The following is a 15,989-nucleotide window of genomic DNA, read 5'->3' as shown; positions in this document are numbered from 1 at the left end:
GAGCCAAGATCATGCCACTGCACTCCAGCCTGGGCAACAGAACAAGACTCCTCAAAATAAACAAAACAAAAAACAAAACAACAAAAAACAAAAAAACACGAAAATCAGCTGGGTGTCGTGGCGTGTGCCTGTAATCCCAGCTACTTGGGAGGCTGAGGTAGGAGAATTGCTTGAACCCAGGATGCAGAGGTTGCAGTGAGCCGAGATGGCGCCACTGCATTCCAGCCTGGACAACAGAGCAAGACTCTGTCTCAAAAAAAAAAAAAAAAAAAAGAAAGAAAAAAGAAAAGAAAAAAGAAAAAGAAAGAAAAGAAAAGAAAAAAAGGAATAGAGGCTTGGGATCCTGGGGAGGTGGTACACAAGTTAAGGGAGAGTGAGGGAGAGAGGGTAAGGTGAATGAAGCTTGTCTTCTTATGCGGATAAAACTTCTCAGGTAAGAAAAGTTAGCTCTGAGCAGCCCTCTGCCTGATACTAATACTTTACCAATGGAGATTTTCCTTTTCTTTTCTGTTTTTGAGACAGGGTCTCACTTTGTTTCCCAGGCTGGAGTGCAGTGGTGCCATCATGATCACTGCAGCCTCCATTTCCCTGGCTCAAGCCATCCTCCCACCTCAGCCTCCCGAGTAGCTGGGACTACAAGGTGTGCACCACCACGACTGGCTAATTTTTAATTTTTTTGTAGAGACGGGGGTTTCCCTATGTTGCCCAGGCTGGCTTGAATTCCTGGGCTCAAGTGATCCTCCCGCCTCGGCCTCCCAAATTGCTGGGATTGCAGGAGTGAGCCACGGTGCCAGGCCTGGAGATTTTCTTTATAGATAGAAATCATTTTACAAAAGGACAGCTTTTCAGATCTACTCCTGTGCCTGCAGTTTCTAAGAATAATCCCTTCAAAATATGGCGAAGAAGTATATTTTGGGGTGGCACACGCTGGTCTCCCACAGTCACATTTTGGGTGTGTGTCCTGAGCCCCAACACTGGTCACCTCGCAGTGGCGCTTGGGGTCCCTGGGTGCCTAGAGCTGCAGGTTACCCCCTCTTCCTCTCCTGCTCTCAGCCTTTCTCCCGCTCCTGTTGAAATTCTTTCCCGCGTTAAGGCGGAGCGCTTAAAGGCGCTTAGGACCTTTATTTGGTTGTTTTCCTTTGCATAAAAAGAAAACTTGTTTTGTAGAAGGGCAAGCAAGGTGCAGCTTCCAGAGGCGCCTGGGATGATGCCCCTCTAGCGGTAGGCGAGCTGGGGGGTGTGGGCGGCGGGGGAAGGCGAGGCCCTGGGGGACCTGTTGTTTTTCCTGTTGCAAGTGAAAAGGAAACAAAGTGGGAAGTGGAGTGTGCGGGCTGGCGGCAGGCGGGGCGCCCCGCCGCGCCCCGCCTCCCTCCCTCGAGGCTCACTCGCGCCCAGCGCAGTCGCTCCGAGCGGCCGCGAGCAGAGCCGCCCAGCCCTGCCAGCTGCGCCGGGACGGTAAGCGATCGCCGCTGGCTGCGTCAGGGGAGGTGGGAAGAGGACCGCGGCCAGGGCCTTTGGGAACTGCGGCTGCGCTCGGGGGCGCGGGGCTGGCTGGCGGGCGTCTCTCCGGCACACACAGCCCGTGCGCCCTGGCCCTGGGCGCCTCCCCGCGTCTAGCGAGCCGGGCCCTGGGAGCCCCGGGGGCCGGGCTGCTGGGACCTGGGCGGGGGCTGCCCTAGAGGCCCGGGGCCGTCCCCCGTGGGCCCGCCGAGAGGGGCGTGCGCAGCTCCCCGGCGCCTGCACTGCGCGCCTTGCCCGCCTGGCCCGGCGGCGGGGTTTCAGCTGCGCTCACAGCAGCGGGGTTTCAGCTGCGCTCACAGCGGCGGTGAGGCCTCCAGTGCGCCGGCTGAGGCGCGAGGATACTGGAAGCGCTCAGCGCGTGCGCCCGCTCCGAGCGCTGACTAGAGGACCAGGGGCCTCCTCTGTACGGCAGCGGGGTCCACAGAGAGCGCGCTGGTGATGTCGCCCGAGTGCCCTGGCGCGGAGAGAGGGCTGCGCACAGTTCGCCGGCGCCCGGGTCCTGTGCGCCCTTCCCAGCCTGGGCAAGTGGGGGGCGGGGCTGCAGAGGGGCCGGGGTGGAAGTTTTGGGGGCTTCCTCCCGGCTCGTGGACCCGCGCCCCGCCTCCCAGTCCCGGGCCGCCCGCGTTGCTCGCCGCGTTTGCTGCAGCGGCGCAGGCGAGATCAGCTCCGGATCTGCGGCCGAGCCGGGGTTACGCCGGCAAAACCGCCCCCAGCTTTGCATTTCCGGACTTTTTAAAAAAATACTCTTACCCGTAATTCAGCCTTAATGAGGCTTTTTAAAAAAATCAAGTTTCCTGTTTTTATTTAGGCTTCCTCATTTGCACCTCCTCCTTTGAGATAGAGAAGAGGGGAACTGGGACGACCTTCCGTGGGCACCAGGATGGGGGCGTTGCAGGGCGGGGAGACGGGGGTCCAGAGAACCGGGGAAGGGCCGCTGGGAGGTCCCGAAAAGTGCGCTGTGGGTGGGGCGAGGGTGAAGCAGGTAGGGGCGAGATTTCCGGGGTCGCGGGTTGGGGGCGCCCTGGAGCGGCCAAGGTGCAGGGTCCTCGCGTGGCACCCTTGGGATCTGCCCAGTTTGCGGATGGAGCGCGGGGCTGATCGGGCAGGTCTCACTTGTGCAGGTGTTCCCTGGAAGGTGGGACCTGCAGATCTTGAACCCCACAAGACTCCATCAAGGGGGCTTCTACCCGCCGATTCCTGAGAAGTCCTACCTCTGAGATGCTGGGCACAGCCGCACGTGGATGTGGGCGGGTGTGCCGTGGGTTGGAGTGGGAGGGGGCAATTTTTCCTCTCTCAGGGCTCTCGGAGGGGAAGGTTTACTGCTCCCTAGGGACTTTGAAACCAAGGGCTAACCCCCTGCTCTCTTCCAGGAGAGTGGGATACCGCCCGGGTGCCTGACGGTGCCTTGGTGTTCTTGACAATTGAATGGTACCATCGGGACATTACTCCCCAAAGAACTGGTCGTTCTTACCTAGGTGATTTCAGTTGGACAGCTGTAAGAGCTGAGTGGTGTTGTCTTCATTTTACAGTTAAGGAAACGAAGCCTCAGAAAAGTTAAATAACTCACCAACCCACACAGTTTACAAGTAGTTTCCCCAGAATCCCAGCTCTTTACGTCGCCAGCGCGTTTAATCATCTGGGGGTGCCGTTGCTTGTGGGGGAAGGAGAATGTCCTAGTAATTCCCTTGGGGGGGATTTGGAGGGGACGACTTTTCAGAGAGGCACCCTCTAAGATACCCTTGAGACTCCTCTGTAACACCCGCTGCTGCTATTCACACCCCCTCCCCAATTTGATTGATGTGTTGAGTGGGGCGGAAGGTTCTTTTCGTTGATGAGGCTGCGACCAAACGCAAGGAGATATAAATAGAGCTTTCTCTTTGGCTCTCTCTAGAGCAGAAATGCCAACCCCTTAGCATTTCCATGGCCTGCTGGAGTTTCATTTCTTGATATTAGGATTCCAGCCATCTTGGCTGGTGAGAGGCCTGCTGGCGGCTTCCTGGGCTTGGGCCTCTTTTGGTACTTTCACAGAATGATGGAAGACACTGGAGTGGGCCGGAGGAGTGCTCTTAAAACCCAGTTGTGGCTGAGAGCGGTAGCTCATACCTGCCATCCCAGTGCTTTGGGAGGCCCAGACGGGAGGATCACTTGAAGCCAGGAGTTCAAGGTTGCAGTAAGCCTGGATCCTCCCGTCTGGGAGTGCCACTGCGCTCCAGCCTGGGTGACAGAGCAAGAGCCCATCTCTGAGAAACATAATACAACAACCCAGTTGCCTCCTCCAGAGACAACTAAGCTAGCCTCCTTCTGAGCCCCACTTCCCCCACCCTTCAGCCCCTGTTCAGAAACAGACTACATTGGCCATACTACTCACTTAGATGTTTCTGGAATTAGGGCACGTGCCCCAGAGGTACTCCCGACCACGCGGATGTCCCCTTCTGGCAGCAAAAGCGCGTTTCTGCGTTTCTGCAGCCTCAGTCCACGCCGCCAGGTCTTTGCACTAAGCTGTGGGCTCCGTTTCTCCTCCGGTACTATGTTTAGCAAGTATTTCCTGAGATCACACGGGGGGCCAGGGGCTGTGCTAAGAACAGGGCAGGCAGACTGGGAGGGCATCAGCCCCTGGGGGGCTTACAGGACAGACAGTCCACCAATGGTTGGAGGCCAGACCCCAGAGCCAGTCCGCTTTCGCACAAGTGTCCGATGGAATTCATGGAGGTGGGAGTGGGGATGGTGAGAGTCGGTTCCTGCTTCACCTTGTTTTACTTAAATTGCACAGTGAAAGGGAGAAGTGAATGTGCAACGGATGAAGCAATTCCCCTTTGGCTGGGTTATTTTCAAAACCATTTTTGTGTAGAGAGCAGTTCCCTCCCTCCCTGAGGCCAGCTGCCGGTGTGGGCCTGATGGTGGGGTTTGGGGCCCCAGCAAATGTTTCCTTAACGTGGGACCTTCAGAAGGCTCTTTCAGGCTGGGCTTGGTGGCTCACGCCTGTAATTCCAGCACTTTGGGAGGCCGAGGTGGGCGGATCACTTGAGGTCAGGAGTTCAAGACCATCTTGGCCAACATGGTGAATATCTGTATCTACGAAAAATGCAAAAAAAAAAAAAAAATTAGCTGGGCGTGGTGATGAGCACCTGTAATCCCAGCTACTTGGGAGGTGGAGGCAGGAGAATCGCTTCAATCCGGGAGGTGGAGGTTGCAGTGTGCTGAGATTGTGCCACTGCACTCCAGCCTGGGCAACAGAGTGAGACTACATTTCCAAAAAAAAAAGAAAGGAAAAAAAGCTCTTTCAGCCAGGAGGGTGGCTTCAGCTACTCCCCAGGGGACAAGTGTGTTTTTCAGCAAAGCTGTTGGAGAAGATGGTCTAGAAGCAGTACCCCAGGAAGGGCCCTGTCCACTGGAGGATGGCAGAGCCTGGCTTGTTTGAAAAGGAGGAAAATATTGTCATCTTGGTACCGGTGACAGTGTTTCATAAATAGCGAAGGTTGCAAAACGCCACCTCTCTCCCTACAGTTAACGCTAAGACTGAATTGTCTTTAGTTTGGTTGGTGGAAATCCCCGGCAATCATAGCAGAAATGCTGCCAGTTTCAAGATGGAAAAAATAAAAAACCCAGGAACCCCCCACCCCCCCCCCTTTTTTATTGCAGCTAAACACTGTGGCTTGCTGTGGGTCCTACCAAAATAATGGGCCATTCTCCTCTCCCTGAGGGCCAGCACAGTCCATAGGGCCTGTGAAAGATCCCCTTCCAGCTGCACTGGCTGGATATGCGTGAAACTCCCCTCCCTGCCCAGAAGTCACAACCTTACCACCTCGGATAAGGGTCAGGGCTCCTGGAAATGGGTCCCTTTTCCTATTACTTTCTTTCTTTTTTCTTCTTATTCTTTTTTTTTTTTTTTTTTTTTTTGAGACGGAGTCTCGCTTTGTCGCCCAGGCTGGAGTGCAATGGTGTGATCTCGGCTCACTGCAACCTCTGCCTCCCAGGTTCAAGCAATTCTCCCACCTCAGCCTCCTGAGTAGCTGGGATTACAGACGTGCGCCACTATGGCCAGCTATTTTTAGTATTTTTAGCAGAGACGGTGTTTTGCCATGTTGGCCAGGCTGGTCTCGAACTCCTGACCTTAGGTGATCTGCCCACCTTGGCCTCCCAGAGCGCTAGGATTAAAGGCGTGAGCCACCATGCGTGGCCTTCCTATTACATTCTGAGCACAGGGGGAATGATCAGAGTGAAGGGTGTGGCATTTCCAAAGTGGTATTTCAGTTGGCTTCTGTTTCACTCATATTGGGGGAAATTGCTTCCACTTAGAGAAAATGCCGGAAGAGTGGGCGGTGCCAGGAGTAGGGTGGGGGAGGAGGAGATGCAGAAAGGGATAGACCTATTTGGGATTTTTGGTCCTGGAGGGATGCTGTACGGGTTAAGTATCCCTTATCCAAAATGCTTGGGACCAGAAATGGGTTGGAGTTTGGATTTTGGAATATTTGCATTATATGCTTACCAACTGACCATTCCAAATCCAAATATCTGACATCTGAAATGCTCCAAGGAGCTTTGTATTTGATCATGATGGCACTCAAAAATTTTGGATTTTGGAACGTTGTAGATTTCAGATTTGGGATGCTCAACCAGTGTTAACCTCCTGTGGTTGCTGTAACAAATGACCTCAAACTTTGTGGCTTAAAACAGAAACGTGCATGCTTATAGTTTCAGCTACTTGGGAGGCTGAGGTGGGAGGATCACTTGTGCCCAGGAGTTTGAGGCTGCAGTGAGCCGTGATTGAGCCTGTGAGTAGCCATGGCACTACAACTTAGGCAACATTGCGAGATCCTGTCACTAAAAGAAAACAACAGCAATGGGCCGGGTGTGATAGCTCACGCCTGTAATCCCAGCACTTTGGGAGGCTGAGGCGGGCGGATCACCTGAGGTCAGGAGTTCGAGACCAGCCTGGCCAACATGGTGAAGCCCCATCTCTACTAAAAATTCAAAAATTAGCCGGGCATGGTGGCACGTGCCTGTAGTCCCAGCTATTCGGGAGGCTGAGACAGGAGAATTACTTGAACCCAGGAGGCAGAGGTTGTAGTGAGCTGAGATTGTGCCACTGCACTCCAGCCTGGGTGACAGAGCGAAAGTCCATCTCAAAAAAAAAAAAAAAAAGTATTCTCTCACAGTTCTGGAGGCCAGAAGTTAAAAATTAAGGCATCAGCAAGGCCTCGCTCCCTCTGGGGGCTGTAGGGGGAGAATCCTTCTTTGCTGTTCCTTCTGGGGGCTCCAGCATATCTTGGCCTGTGGCTGCATCACTCTAGTCTCTGCCTCAGTCTTCACAAGGGTGTCTCCTCCGTGTGTCTGGGTCTCCGTCTGTCTCTTTTAAGGACACTTCTTGTTGGATTTAGGGCTCCCTCAGATAATTCAGATAGAAATCATTTCAGGATCCTTAACTTACTTACATCTGCAAAGACCCATTTTCCACATTATTATTTTTCCAGATAATGTCCAGGTCCTGGGGGTTAAGACCTATCTTTGTGGGGGCCACCATTCAGCCTGCTACAGATAAACAGGAATGTCTTTCTGTATTTTCTGGGGACGGTGGGAAGTGCGGTTATCTTTGCAGGGAAGCCGCCCTGTTCTGCCACTTTCCCCTGGGTGACTTTAGGCAAAGATGTCAGAGTCCCTGGTGGTCTCTGCTGGACCATTGACCCCAGCCTCCTTCCTGCTTTCTGTTCCCCAACTTTTATGAACTGGCAGTCCCCACCCCACCCCCAACCTCCTGGGGTCCCAGAAGCAGAAAACTTCTGGAGCTCAGGAGGAGAAATGCTTCTCTTACTTTCCCTCCCCAACAAACTCCTCCCTCTTTATCTTCAACAACAGTCCCTGCCCTCCGCAGCCCATTCCCAGCCCAGGGCTACTCTCTCTCTCTCTGAGGTCACACAGACCCTCACATTTTGAACTTTCATCTGTTGGGCAGAGGTGGGGGGAGGGCTCAGATGGTGACACAGACGCTGCTCTGTTCCCACCTCTTACCCCAGGACATGGTATGGGGCTGGTGGCACTGGGAGGGGTTTGGGGAGCCCCATTAATCATTGAAGTTTGTAGGAGGGGTGGATAAGGACATGGGAGAATGATTGGGTGAGGTGCTCCAGGGCTCTCTGGAAGGGCTGGGCCCCCCCCTTGCATCAGCTACAGTGGGGGCATTGCTCTTTTCTATGTTGGTCATGAAATCTGGAAGAAGTGCTTTCTTATCAATAGAGAAGCATAATCAGCCTTGTTTTTGAAACTTTGGAAAACCATTTATGGCTGGGCATGGTGGTTCATGCTTGTATTCCTAATGCTTTGGGAGGCTAAGGAAGGAGGATCACTTGAGCCCAGGAGTTTGAGACCAGCCTGGGCAACATAGTAAGACCCCCATCTCTGCAAAAAATAAAAATAAATTAGCTGGGCATTGTGATGCACGCCTGTAGCCCCAGCTATGTGGGAGACTGAGGTGGGAGGATTACTTGAGTCCAGGAGTTTAAGGCTGCAGTGAGCTATGGTTGCAACACTGCACTCTAGCCTGCGTAACAGAGCGAAACCCTGTCTCAAAAAAAAAAAAAAAAAGTCATTTATGTCCAGGTGAGGGTGGGGCTGGGTGAGGTGGTGGTTTTAGGGGGATTGCCACATTGGAGAAAATGTACTGTCTTTGGAATCAGCTGAACTGGGTTTTTTCCCAGCCACATTTTTTTTTTTTTTTTTTTTTTTTTTGGTGAGGCAGAGTCTCCCTCTGTCACCCAGGCTGGAGTGCAGTGGTGGGATCTTGGCTCACTGCAACCTCTGCCTCCCAGGTTCAGGAGATTCTCCTGCCTCAGCCTCCGGAGTAGCTGAGATTACAGGCACATGCCACTATACCTGGCTAATTTTTGTATTTTTAGTAGAGACATGGTTTCGCCACATTGGCCAGGCTGGTCTCAAACTCCTGACCTCAGGTGATCTACCTGCCTCGGCCTCCCAAAGTGCTGGGCCTGGCCACCAAGCCACTTTTTATCTGCTGGATGACCTTGGGCAAGTCACTTAACCCATCAGAACCTCAGAGTCCAGTTGTAACACTGAGACAGCAATACCTACCTATTAGTCTTGAGGATTTTGTATATTATCCTGTGTAAAGTGCCAGGCACATAGCAATCCATGCAGTGTCTGCAAAGGAGCTGGTGTGGAGTGGATTAGAAACAGAAGTCATTTATCATCATCCCTCTAGCCCAACACAGCGGTTGCCCATTTGGGTATCCGTTCCATTAACTTCTCTTGGATGTGCATTTTAACTTAGTTGTAACTATGAGAACACATGGACACAGGGAGGGGAACAACACACACTGGGGCTTGTGAGGGTGGGGTAGGGGGTGGGAGAGCATCAGGATAAATAGCTAATGCACGCGGGGCTTAATACCTAGGTGATGGGTTGATAGGTACAGCAAACCACCGTAGCACACGTTTACCTATGCAACAAACCTGCACGTCCTGCACATGTACCCCAGCACTTAAAATAAAAAATACTTTAGTCGTAATTAGTAGGCATATGCTTTTTATCTTAATGTTCATGTTTTAATTGTAAAATATACATAACATAAAATTGACCATCTTAAGCATTTCTAAGAGCGCAGTTCTGTGGGATTTACACTATTGTGCAACCGTCACCACCGCCCACCCTCAGGCATTTTTTTCATGTTGCAAAATTGAAATTCTTTTCCCCTTAAACACTAACTCCCCTCTCCTCCCAGCCCTGGCAGCCATTCTGCTGTCTCTGTGCTTTTGACAACTCTAGGTACTGCACATGAGCGGAATCCTAAAGTATTTGTCTTTTTATTACTGGCTTCATTAATTTAGCATGTTTCTTGAAGCTTAATCCATGTGGGGGTATGTATCAGAATTTCTTTTCATTTTTTAAGGCTGGACATTCCACTGTGTGTAGGTACTACATTCTTTTCTTTTTTTGAGACAGTGTCTTGCTCTGTCACCCAGGCTAGAGTGCAGTGGCATGATCTCAGCCTCACTGCAACCTCCACCTCCCTGATTCAAGCAATTCTCCTGCCTAGGCCTCCTGAGTAGCTGGAATTACAGGTACGCACCACCACACCTGGCTAATTTTTGTATTTTTTTGAGACGGATTTTTGCTCTTGTTGCCCAGGCTGGAGTGCAATGGCGCGATCTCGGCTCACCACAACCTCTGCCTCCCAGGTTTAAGTGATTCTCCTGCCTCAGCCTCCCAAGTAGCTGGGATTACAGGCATGTGCCACCACGCCCAGCTAGTTTTGCATTTTTAGCAGACGGGCTTTCACCATGTTGGTCAGGCTGGTCTCAAACTCCTGACCTAAAGCGATCTGCTCGCTCGGACTCCCAAAGTGCTGGGATTACAGGCGTGAGCCACCGCGCCTGGCCAGGACCATGTTCTTTCGTTCCATTCACCCGATGGACACTTCTGTTGCTCCCACCTTATGGCCCTTGTGGATAATGCTGCGCTGTGAACATGGGTGGACAGACACCTGTTGAAGTCCCTGCCTTCAGTTCTCTCAGGTATATACCCAAATTGCTGGATCATATGGTAATCCAATTTTTAATTTTTTTGAGCAGCTAGGCATGTGCTTTTGTCGTTCGCTTTTTTTCACTTAACATTGGCTCATTAACAGTTTTCCACGTTGCTTCATAACCTACGCATCCTTTTTAGTGGCAGTGTAAGTGCCATTGAGCTGCTATTGGGAAGCAAGAAAAAATTACAGTCATTATACCAGTCTTAGCAAGAATTATAGTCATACCATCGTCCTTCCCACCCTTCTTGCCCAGATCCACCAGGAAAACAGAGGAATAGCACATGGGGATACTCCTTGGTGCCTCCCAGGCTGAGCGTGGGCACACACTCGGGAAGGCAGCTGAGCCACCCCTTCATGCCTTTGTCTCCCCACTTCAGACAGCCAGCCTTTCAGTCGCCAGTTCTACTTTTTTGGGGTTTTTTTTTCCCATTTTAGCAGTTTTAAGGAAAGTTTGTATATAAGATGACTTCATTCTTGCATCTTGTTAATTATTTCTTCGTTGTATTTTCCCCTTTCGTTTCCTACATGGTGAGATTTGGCTTTCCATTCAAGGATTTGTTCTTGCTTTCTTTTTTCTTTCTTTCTTTTTTTTATTTTTGAGACAGAGTCTTGCTCTGTCGCCCAGGCTGGAGTGCAACAGTGTGATCTCGGCTCACTGCAACCTCTGCCTCCCGGGTTCAAGCGATTCTCCTGCCTCAGCCTCCAGAGTAGCTGGGATTACAGGCATGCGCCACCACGCCCAGATAATTTGTGTATTTTTAGTAGAGATGGGGTTTCATCGTGTTGGACAGGCTGGTCTCGAACTCCTGACCTCAAGTGATCCACCTGCCTCGGTCTCCCAAAGTGCTGGGATTACAGACCTGAGCCACCGTACCCGGCCACGCCCAGCTAATTTTTGTATTTTTAGTAGAGACAGGGTTTCATCATGTTGGCCAGGCTGGTCTCTAATTACTGACTTCAGGTGATCCACTTGCCTCAGCCTCCCAAAGTGCTGGGATTACAGGCCTGAGCCACTGTACCCAGCCAAGGATTTTTCTTTTCTTTTCTTTTTCTTTTTAGGGTCTCATTCTGTTGCCCAGGCTAGAGTGCAGTGGTGCAATCACAGCTCACTGCAGCCTCGACTATATGGGCTCAAGTGATCCTCCTGCCTTAGCCTCTGGAGTAGCCGGGACTGTAGGTGCATGCTACCACCCCTAGCTAATTTAAAACATTTTTTTTTAGTAGAGGCCGGGTGTGGTGGCTCACACCTGTAATCCCAGCACTTTTGGAGGCCAAGGCGGGTGGATCACTTAGGATCAGGAGTTTGAGACCAGCATGGCCAACATGGCGAAACCCTGTCTCTACAAAAAAATACAAAAATTGGCCGGGCGCGGTGGCTCACGCCTGTAATCCCAGCACTTTGGGAGGCCGAGGCAGACGGATCACGAGGTTAAGAGATCGAGACCATCCTGGCTAACACGGTGAAACCCTGTCTCTATTAAAAATACAAAAAATTAGCCGAGCTTGGTGGCGGGCACCTGTAGTCCCAGCTACTTGGGAGGCTGAGGCAGGAGAATGGTGTGGACCCAGGCGGTGGAGCTTGCAGTGAGCCGAGATTGCACCACTGCACTCCAGCCTGGGTGACAGAGTGAGACTCTGTCTCAAAAAAAAAAAAAATTAGCCGGACATGGTGGTGCATGCCTGTAGTCCTAGTTACTCAGGAGGCTGAGGCAGGAAAATCACTTGAACCCTTAACCAGGGAGGCGGAGGTTGCAGTGAGCCGAGATCTTGCCACTGCACTCCAACCTGGGCGACAGAGCGAGACTCGATCTCAAATTTTTTTTTTGAGAGACAAGGTCTTGCTATGTTGCCCAGGCTGGTCTCGAACTCCTGAGCTCAAGAGATCCTCTTGTCTTGGCCTTCCAAAGTGCTGGGATTACAGGCGTGAGCTACCACGCCTGGCCCATTCAAGGATCTTTTTGTGGTCATTGTCCAGTGTTAGCCTAATGATAACAGCCTGGCTGGGATGAATGCCAGCGTGGACAGTCGTGCCATTAGACTTTTCCCCCTGCACTCGTTCAGTGTAGATGACGTATTTCTTCCTTTAAACCTGGACCTGCTTTGCTGGTTTGCTGGCCTCTTGGTGTCCTCACACAACCTGAACTTAGGCTTCTGCCTCAGCTATTTGGAAAGAGGGAAAGACAATCTCTCTTCCTGCGAATATGGGAAGGTGCATAGAAATGCGTTTTGTGGTTCTTGCTGTGGTTCTAAGTCACGAAGGTATTGAACTTCATTTTGGCCACTCCGGCTTTGGTGATGGCCACAAAAGGGAAGAGCGGTTCCATTACTTTTTTCTTTCTTCTTTTTTTTTTGAGACAGCGTCTCGCTCTTTTTCCCAGGCTGGAGTGAAGTGGCAAGATCTCGGCTCACTGCAGTCTCTACCTCCCGGGGTTCTAGCAATTCTCCTGTCTCAGCCATCTAAGCAGCTGGGATTACAGGTGCATGCCACCACTCCTGGCTAATTTTTGTATTTTTAGTAGAGACAGGGTTTCGCCATGTTGGCCAGGCTGATCTCAAACTCCTGACCTCGGGTGATCCACCTGCCTTGGCCTCCCAAAGTGCTGGGATGACAGGAGTGAGCCACTGCACCTGGCAACGGTTCCATTTCTTTATCAAACTATTGCTCTGCGGAGGCTGTCTCTCTGTCCAGCCCATAGCTGGACATTATGGGCTGTACAGCGTGTTCTGTGGTCTGAAGAAATGACAGCCATCCAAACCCACACGGTGTCTTCTGTTCTGGTTTGGCTCTGGCGCTCTGAGCATTTGCATTTTCCACTGGGTAAGCAAAGCCCACTCCAAGTCAGCATCTATTCAAGACCCAGTCGTAGTCCCCAGGGCTACCAGCCTCAGTTTCACTTGCCAGCCATGTTCAGGGCCTCCCACCAGGGAATCTGCCCCACAGCCCTGTGCAATGTCTGTCTCTCTCACTGGCACACAGAACAGTTCTTCTGGCATTATGTGCCCGAGAGGGTGTGGAGGAACATGCTAGATCCAGCCCATCTCTGCACCACTGTGGGGCCCGTATCCCCTCATTTCATGGACGCAGGTGGCCACCTCAAGGGAGCATGTGGGATATCTACCTGTTGATATCTACCCGTCGATTCCTGTCACCTTCCAAACCTAGAAGGCTCTTCTGGTGCGCATTAAGAGGTCTGACTTTATTTACTTTATTTTTTTATTTTTATTTTTAAAATTTTTTTTATTATACTTTAAGTTCTAGGGTACATGTGCACAACGTGCAGGTTTGTTACATATGTATACATGTGCCATGTTGGTGTGCTGCACCCATTAACTCGTTATTTACGTTAGGTATATCTCCTAATGGTCTCCCTCCCCACTCCCCCCATCCCAAAACAGGCCCTGGTGTGTGATGTTCCCTTTCCTGTGTCCAAGTGTTCTCATTGTTCAATTCCCACCTATGAGTGAGAACATGCGGTGTTTGGTTTTTTGTCCTTGCGATAGTTTGCTGAGAATGATGGTTTCCAGCTTCATCCATGTCCCTACAGAGGACATGAACTCATCCTTTTTTATGGCTGCATAGTATTCCATGGTGTATATGTGCCACATTTTCTTAATCCAGTCTATCATTGATGAAGAGGTCCGACTTCAATGCACCCCTCGTTTTCTTTCTTTCTTTTTCTTTTTCTTTCTTTTTTTTTTTTTTTTTTGAGACGGAGTCTCACTCTGTCACCCAGGCTGGAGCGCAGTGGCATATCTCAGCTCACTGCAACCTCCACCTCCCGGGTTCAAGTGATTCTCCTGCCTCAGCCTCCCAAGTAGCTGGAACTACAGGCAGGCATCACCATGCTCGGCTAATTTGTGTATTTTTAGTAGAGACAGGGTTTCACCATGTTGCCCAGGCTGGTCTCGAACTCCTGGCCTCAGGTGATCCACCTGCCTTGGCCTCCCAAAGTACTGGGATTACAGGCGTGAACCACTGCACCCAGCCTACCCTCATTTTCTATAAGGCTGTGTCCCAAAGAAATATCTGTTTAATAGGTCAGGTTTGCATTGCCTTCCTGTCTAAATGTATGGCCAGGCTGTTGACCACCGCCCACAAGGGGAGGGTGAACTGGCACCAAAAGCCCTGCACAGATACAGGGGGTTTTACCACTGTTCAATTCTCCCATCACTGCTGGGAAAACAGCATGCAATTCGGCCCTTAGAGCTGATTTGTTTTTACCATCTTTGATCAGATTGGCATCTTTGCAAACGAGGCATTGTTCACCTTGGAACTGCTAGCCACCACCCCAGCAGCTCTCGTTTGGTCAGGGAGAGCTGTTTGTTGGGCACTACAGCATCCAGCTGCTCATCATAGTGCCAGAGTCAGTCCTAGGGGAAAAGAGGATCCCTGCTCATGTGAGTATCTCCTCCTTGCCTTCCCCAGGTAATGCCATCGTGTATAAATGATTTCTGTTTTATTAGGGAACTCTTCTGGGCATTGTCATCCCTGTTAGAGTGTTTCCTTGACACCACCTGAGATGTCCTGGGTATTTCAGTCTTAAGATTATTTTATGTCCTAGCTGGGTGCAGTGGCTCACACCTGTGATCCTAGCACATTGGGAGGCCAAGATGGGAAGATTGCTAGAGCCCAGGAGTTTGAGACCAGCCTAGGCAACATAAGGGAGACCCTGTCCTACAAAAAATAAAAACAATTAGCTGGGTGTGGTGGTGTGCGCCTGTGATTCCAGCTACTTGGGAGGCTGAGGCAGGAGGATTGCCTGAGCCCTGGAGGTCAAGGCTGCAGTGAGCCGTGATCGCACTAATGCATTTCAGCCTGGGTAACAGAGTGACAGCCTGTCAAAAAAAAAAAAAAAACCTGAAAAAGTAATTTCATGTTCTTCAGTCATATCCGTCATAGGGGTAGCTTTGGTGAATGTCCCATGGCAAGGTAGTAAATGCCTCTCAAGAGGAAATGCTCTACTCCAAAGTCCCAGTAGTTACCTCATCTCTGGGAGATTTGGGTGCCAGTTCACCCTCCCCTACTACAGGCGCACGCCGCCATGCCCGGCTAATTTTTTGTATTTTAGTAGAGATGGGGTGCGCCCACAAGCTCTTGCCGTAGCTCTGGTTTACATTCCGCACAGGGCTGTGGAACAGAATTCACTCATGCCAGTGCATGCCGGCACTGCAGCTTCTATTCTACACTGTGTGGGCTTGGTGTGGACATTGACATGTCCAATTAATACTGCTTGAGGAGGGGATTTACACGCTTCCTGGTTTCCAATAGTAGGCAGGGGAAATATTCCGCAGCCAGATATAATATCCATTCATAAAATATTTAGGTAAAGGAGACTTCTTTCTGTTGAAACATTTCAGCTTTCATCATCCTATAAACCCTTTCATTCTTTTTTTTTTTCCCCCAAGACGGAGTCTCACTCTGTCACCCAGGCTGGAGTGCAGTGGTGCGATCTCCACTCACTGTGACCTCCGCCTCCTGGGTTCAAGCTATTCTTCTGCCTCAGCCTCCCAAGTAGCTGGGACTACAGCTGCCCACCACCATGCCCAGCTAATTTTTGTTTTTGTTTTTGTTTTTTGAGGCAGAGTTTTGCTCTTTTGCCCAGGCTGGAGTGCAATGGCACAATCTTGGCTCACTGCAACCTCCTTCTCCTGGCTTCAAGCGATTCTCCTGCCTCAGCCTCCAGAGTAGCTGGGATTACAGGCGCCCGCCATCATACCCTGCTAATTTTTTGTATTTTTAGCAGAGATGGGGTTTCACCATGTTGGCCAGGCTGGTCTCGAACTCCTGACCTCAGGTGATCCACCCACCTCAGCCTCCCAAAGTGCTAGGATTACAGGCATGAGCCACCGCGCCCGGTCTTTTTTTTTTTTTTTTTTTTTTTGAGGTGGAGTCTCACTCTGTCACCGAGGCTGGAGTACAGTGGTGCA

At 51.0% G+C, this 15,989-nt stretch overlaps 2 protein-coding genes across 10 annotated transcripts in view; one reads left to right on the top strand and one right to left on the bottom strand.

Annotated features, from left to right (window-relative positions):
* Positions 1–1,307: 1,307 nt before the first annotated feature.
* PIK3CD (phosphatidylinositol-4,5-bisphosphate 3-kinase catalytic subunit delta) overlaps positions 1,308–15,989 on the top strand; it is a 77,027-nt gene continuing 62,345 nt past the window's right edge. For 2 of the 9 annotated variants that reach the window (XM_055383922.2, XM_055383851.2), the window contains exon 1: positions 1,308–1,455. The gene's annotated coding sequence lies outside the window, so the exon portion shown is untranslated. The remainder of the gene's footprint in view (positions 1,456–15,989) is intronic. The other 7 variants (XM_055383932.2, XM_055383909.2, XM_055383896.2 and 4 more) reach the window with 5 other exon arrangements.
* Positions 3,458–4,128, bottom strand: LOC129532873 (putative uncharacterized protein PIK3CD-AS1). The gene is given in 3 exon segments (XM_055384123.2): positions 3,458–3,715; positions 3,717–3,735; positions 3,890–4,128. Coding segments are annotated over 3 exon segments (516 nt in total).

This window comes from Gorilla gorilla, chromosome 1 (genome assembly GCF_029281585.2).
Source record: "Gorilla gorilla gorilla isolate KB3781 chromosome 1, NHGRI_mGorGor1-v2.1_pri, whole genome shotgun sequence".
Classification (NCBI taxonomy): domain Eukaryota; kingdom Metazoa; phylum Chordata; class Mammalia; order Primates; family Hominidae; genus Gorilla; species Gorilla gorilla.
Note: the sequence above shows the minus strand (reverse complement) of the source record. Positions and strands in the feature narration are given on the sequence as shown.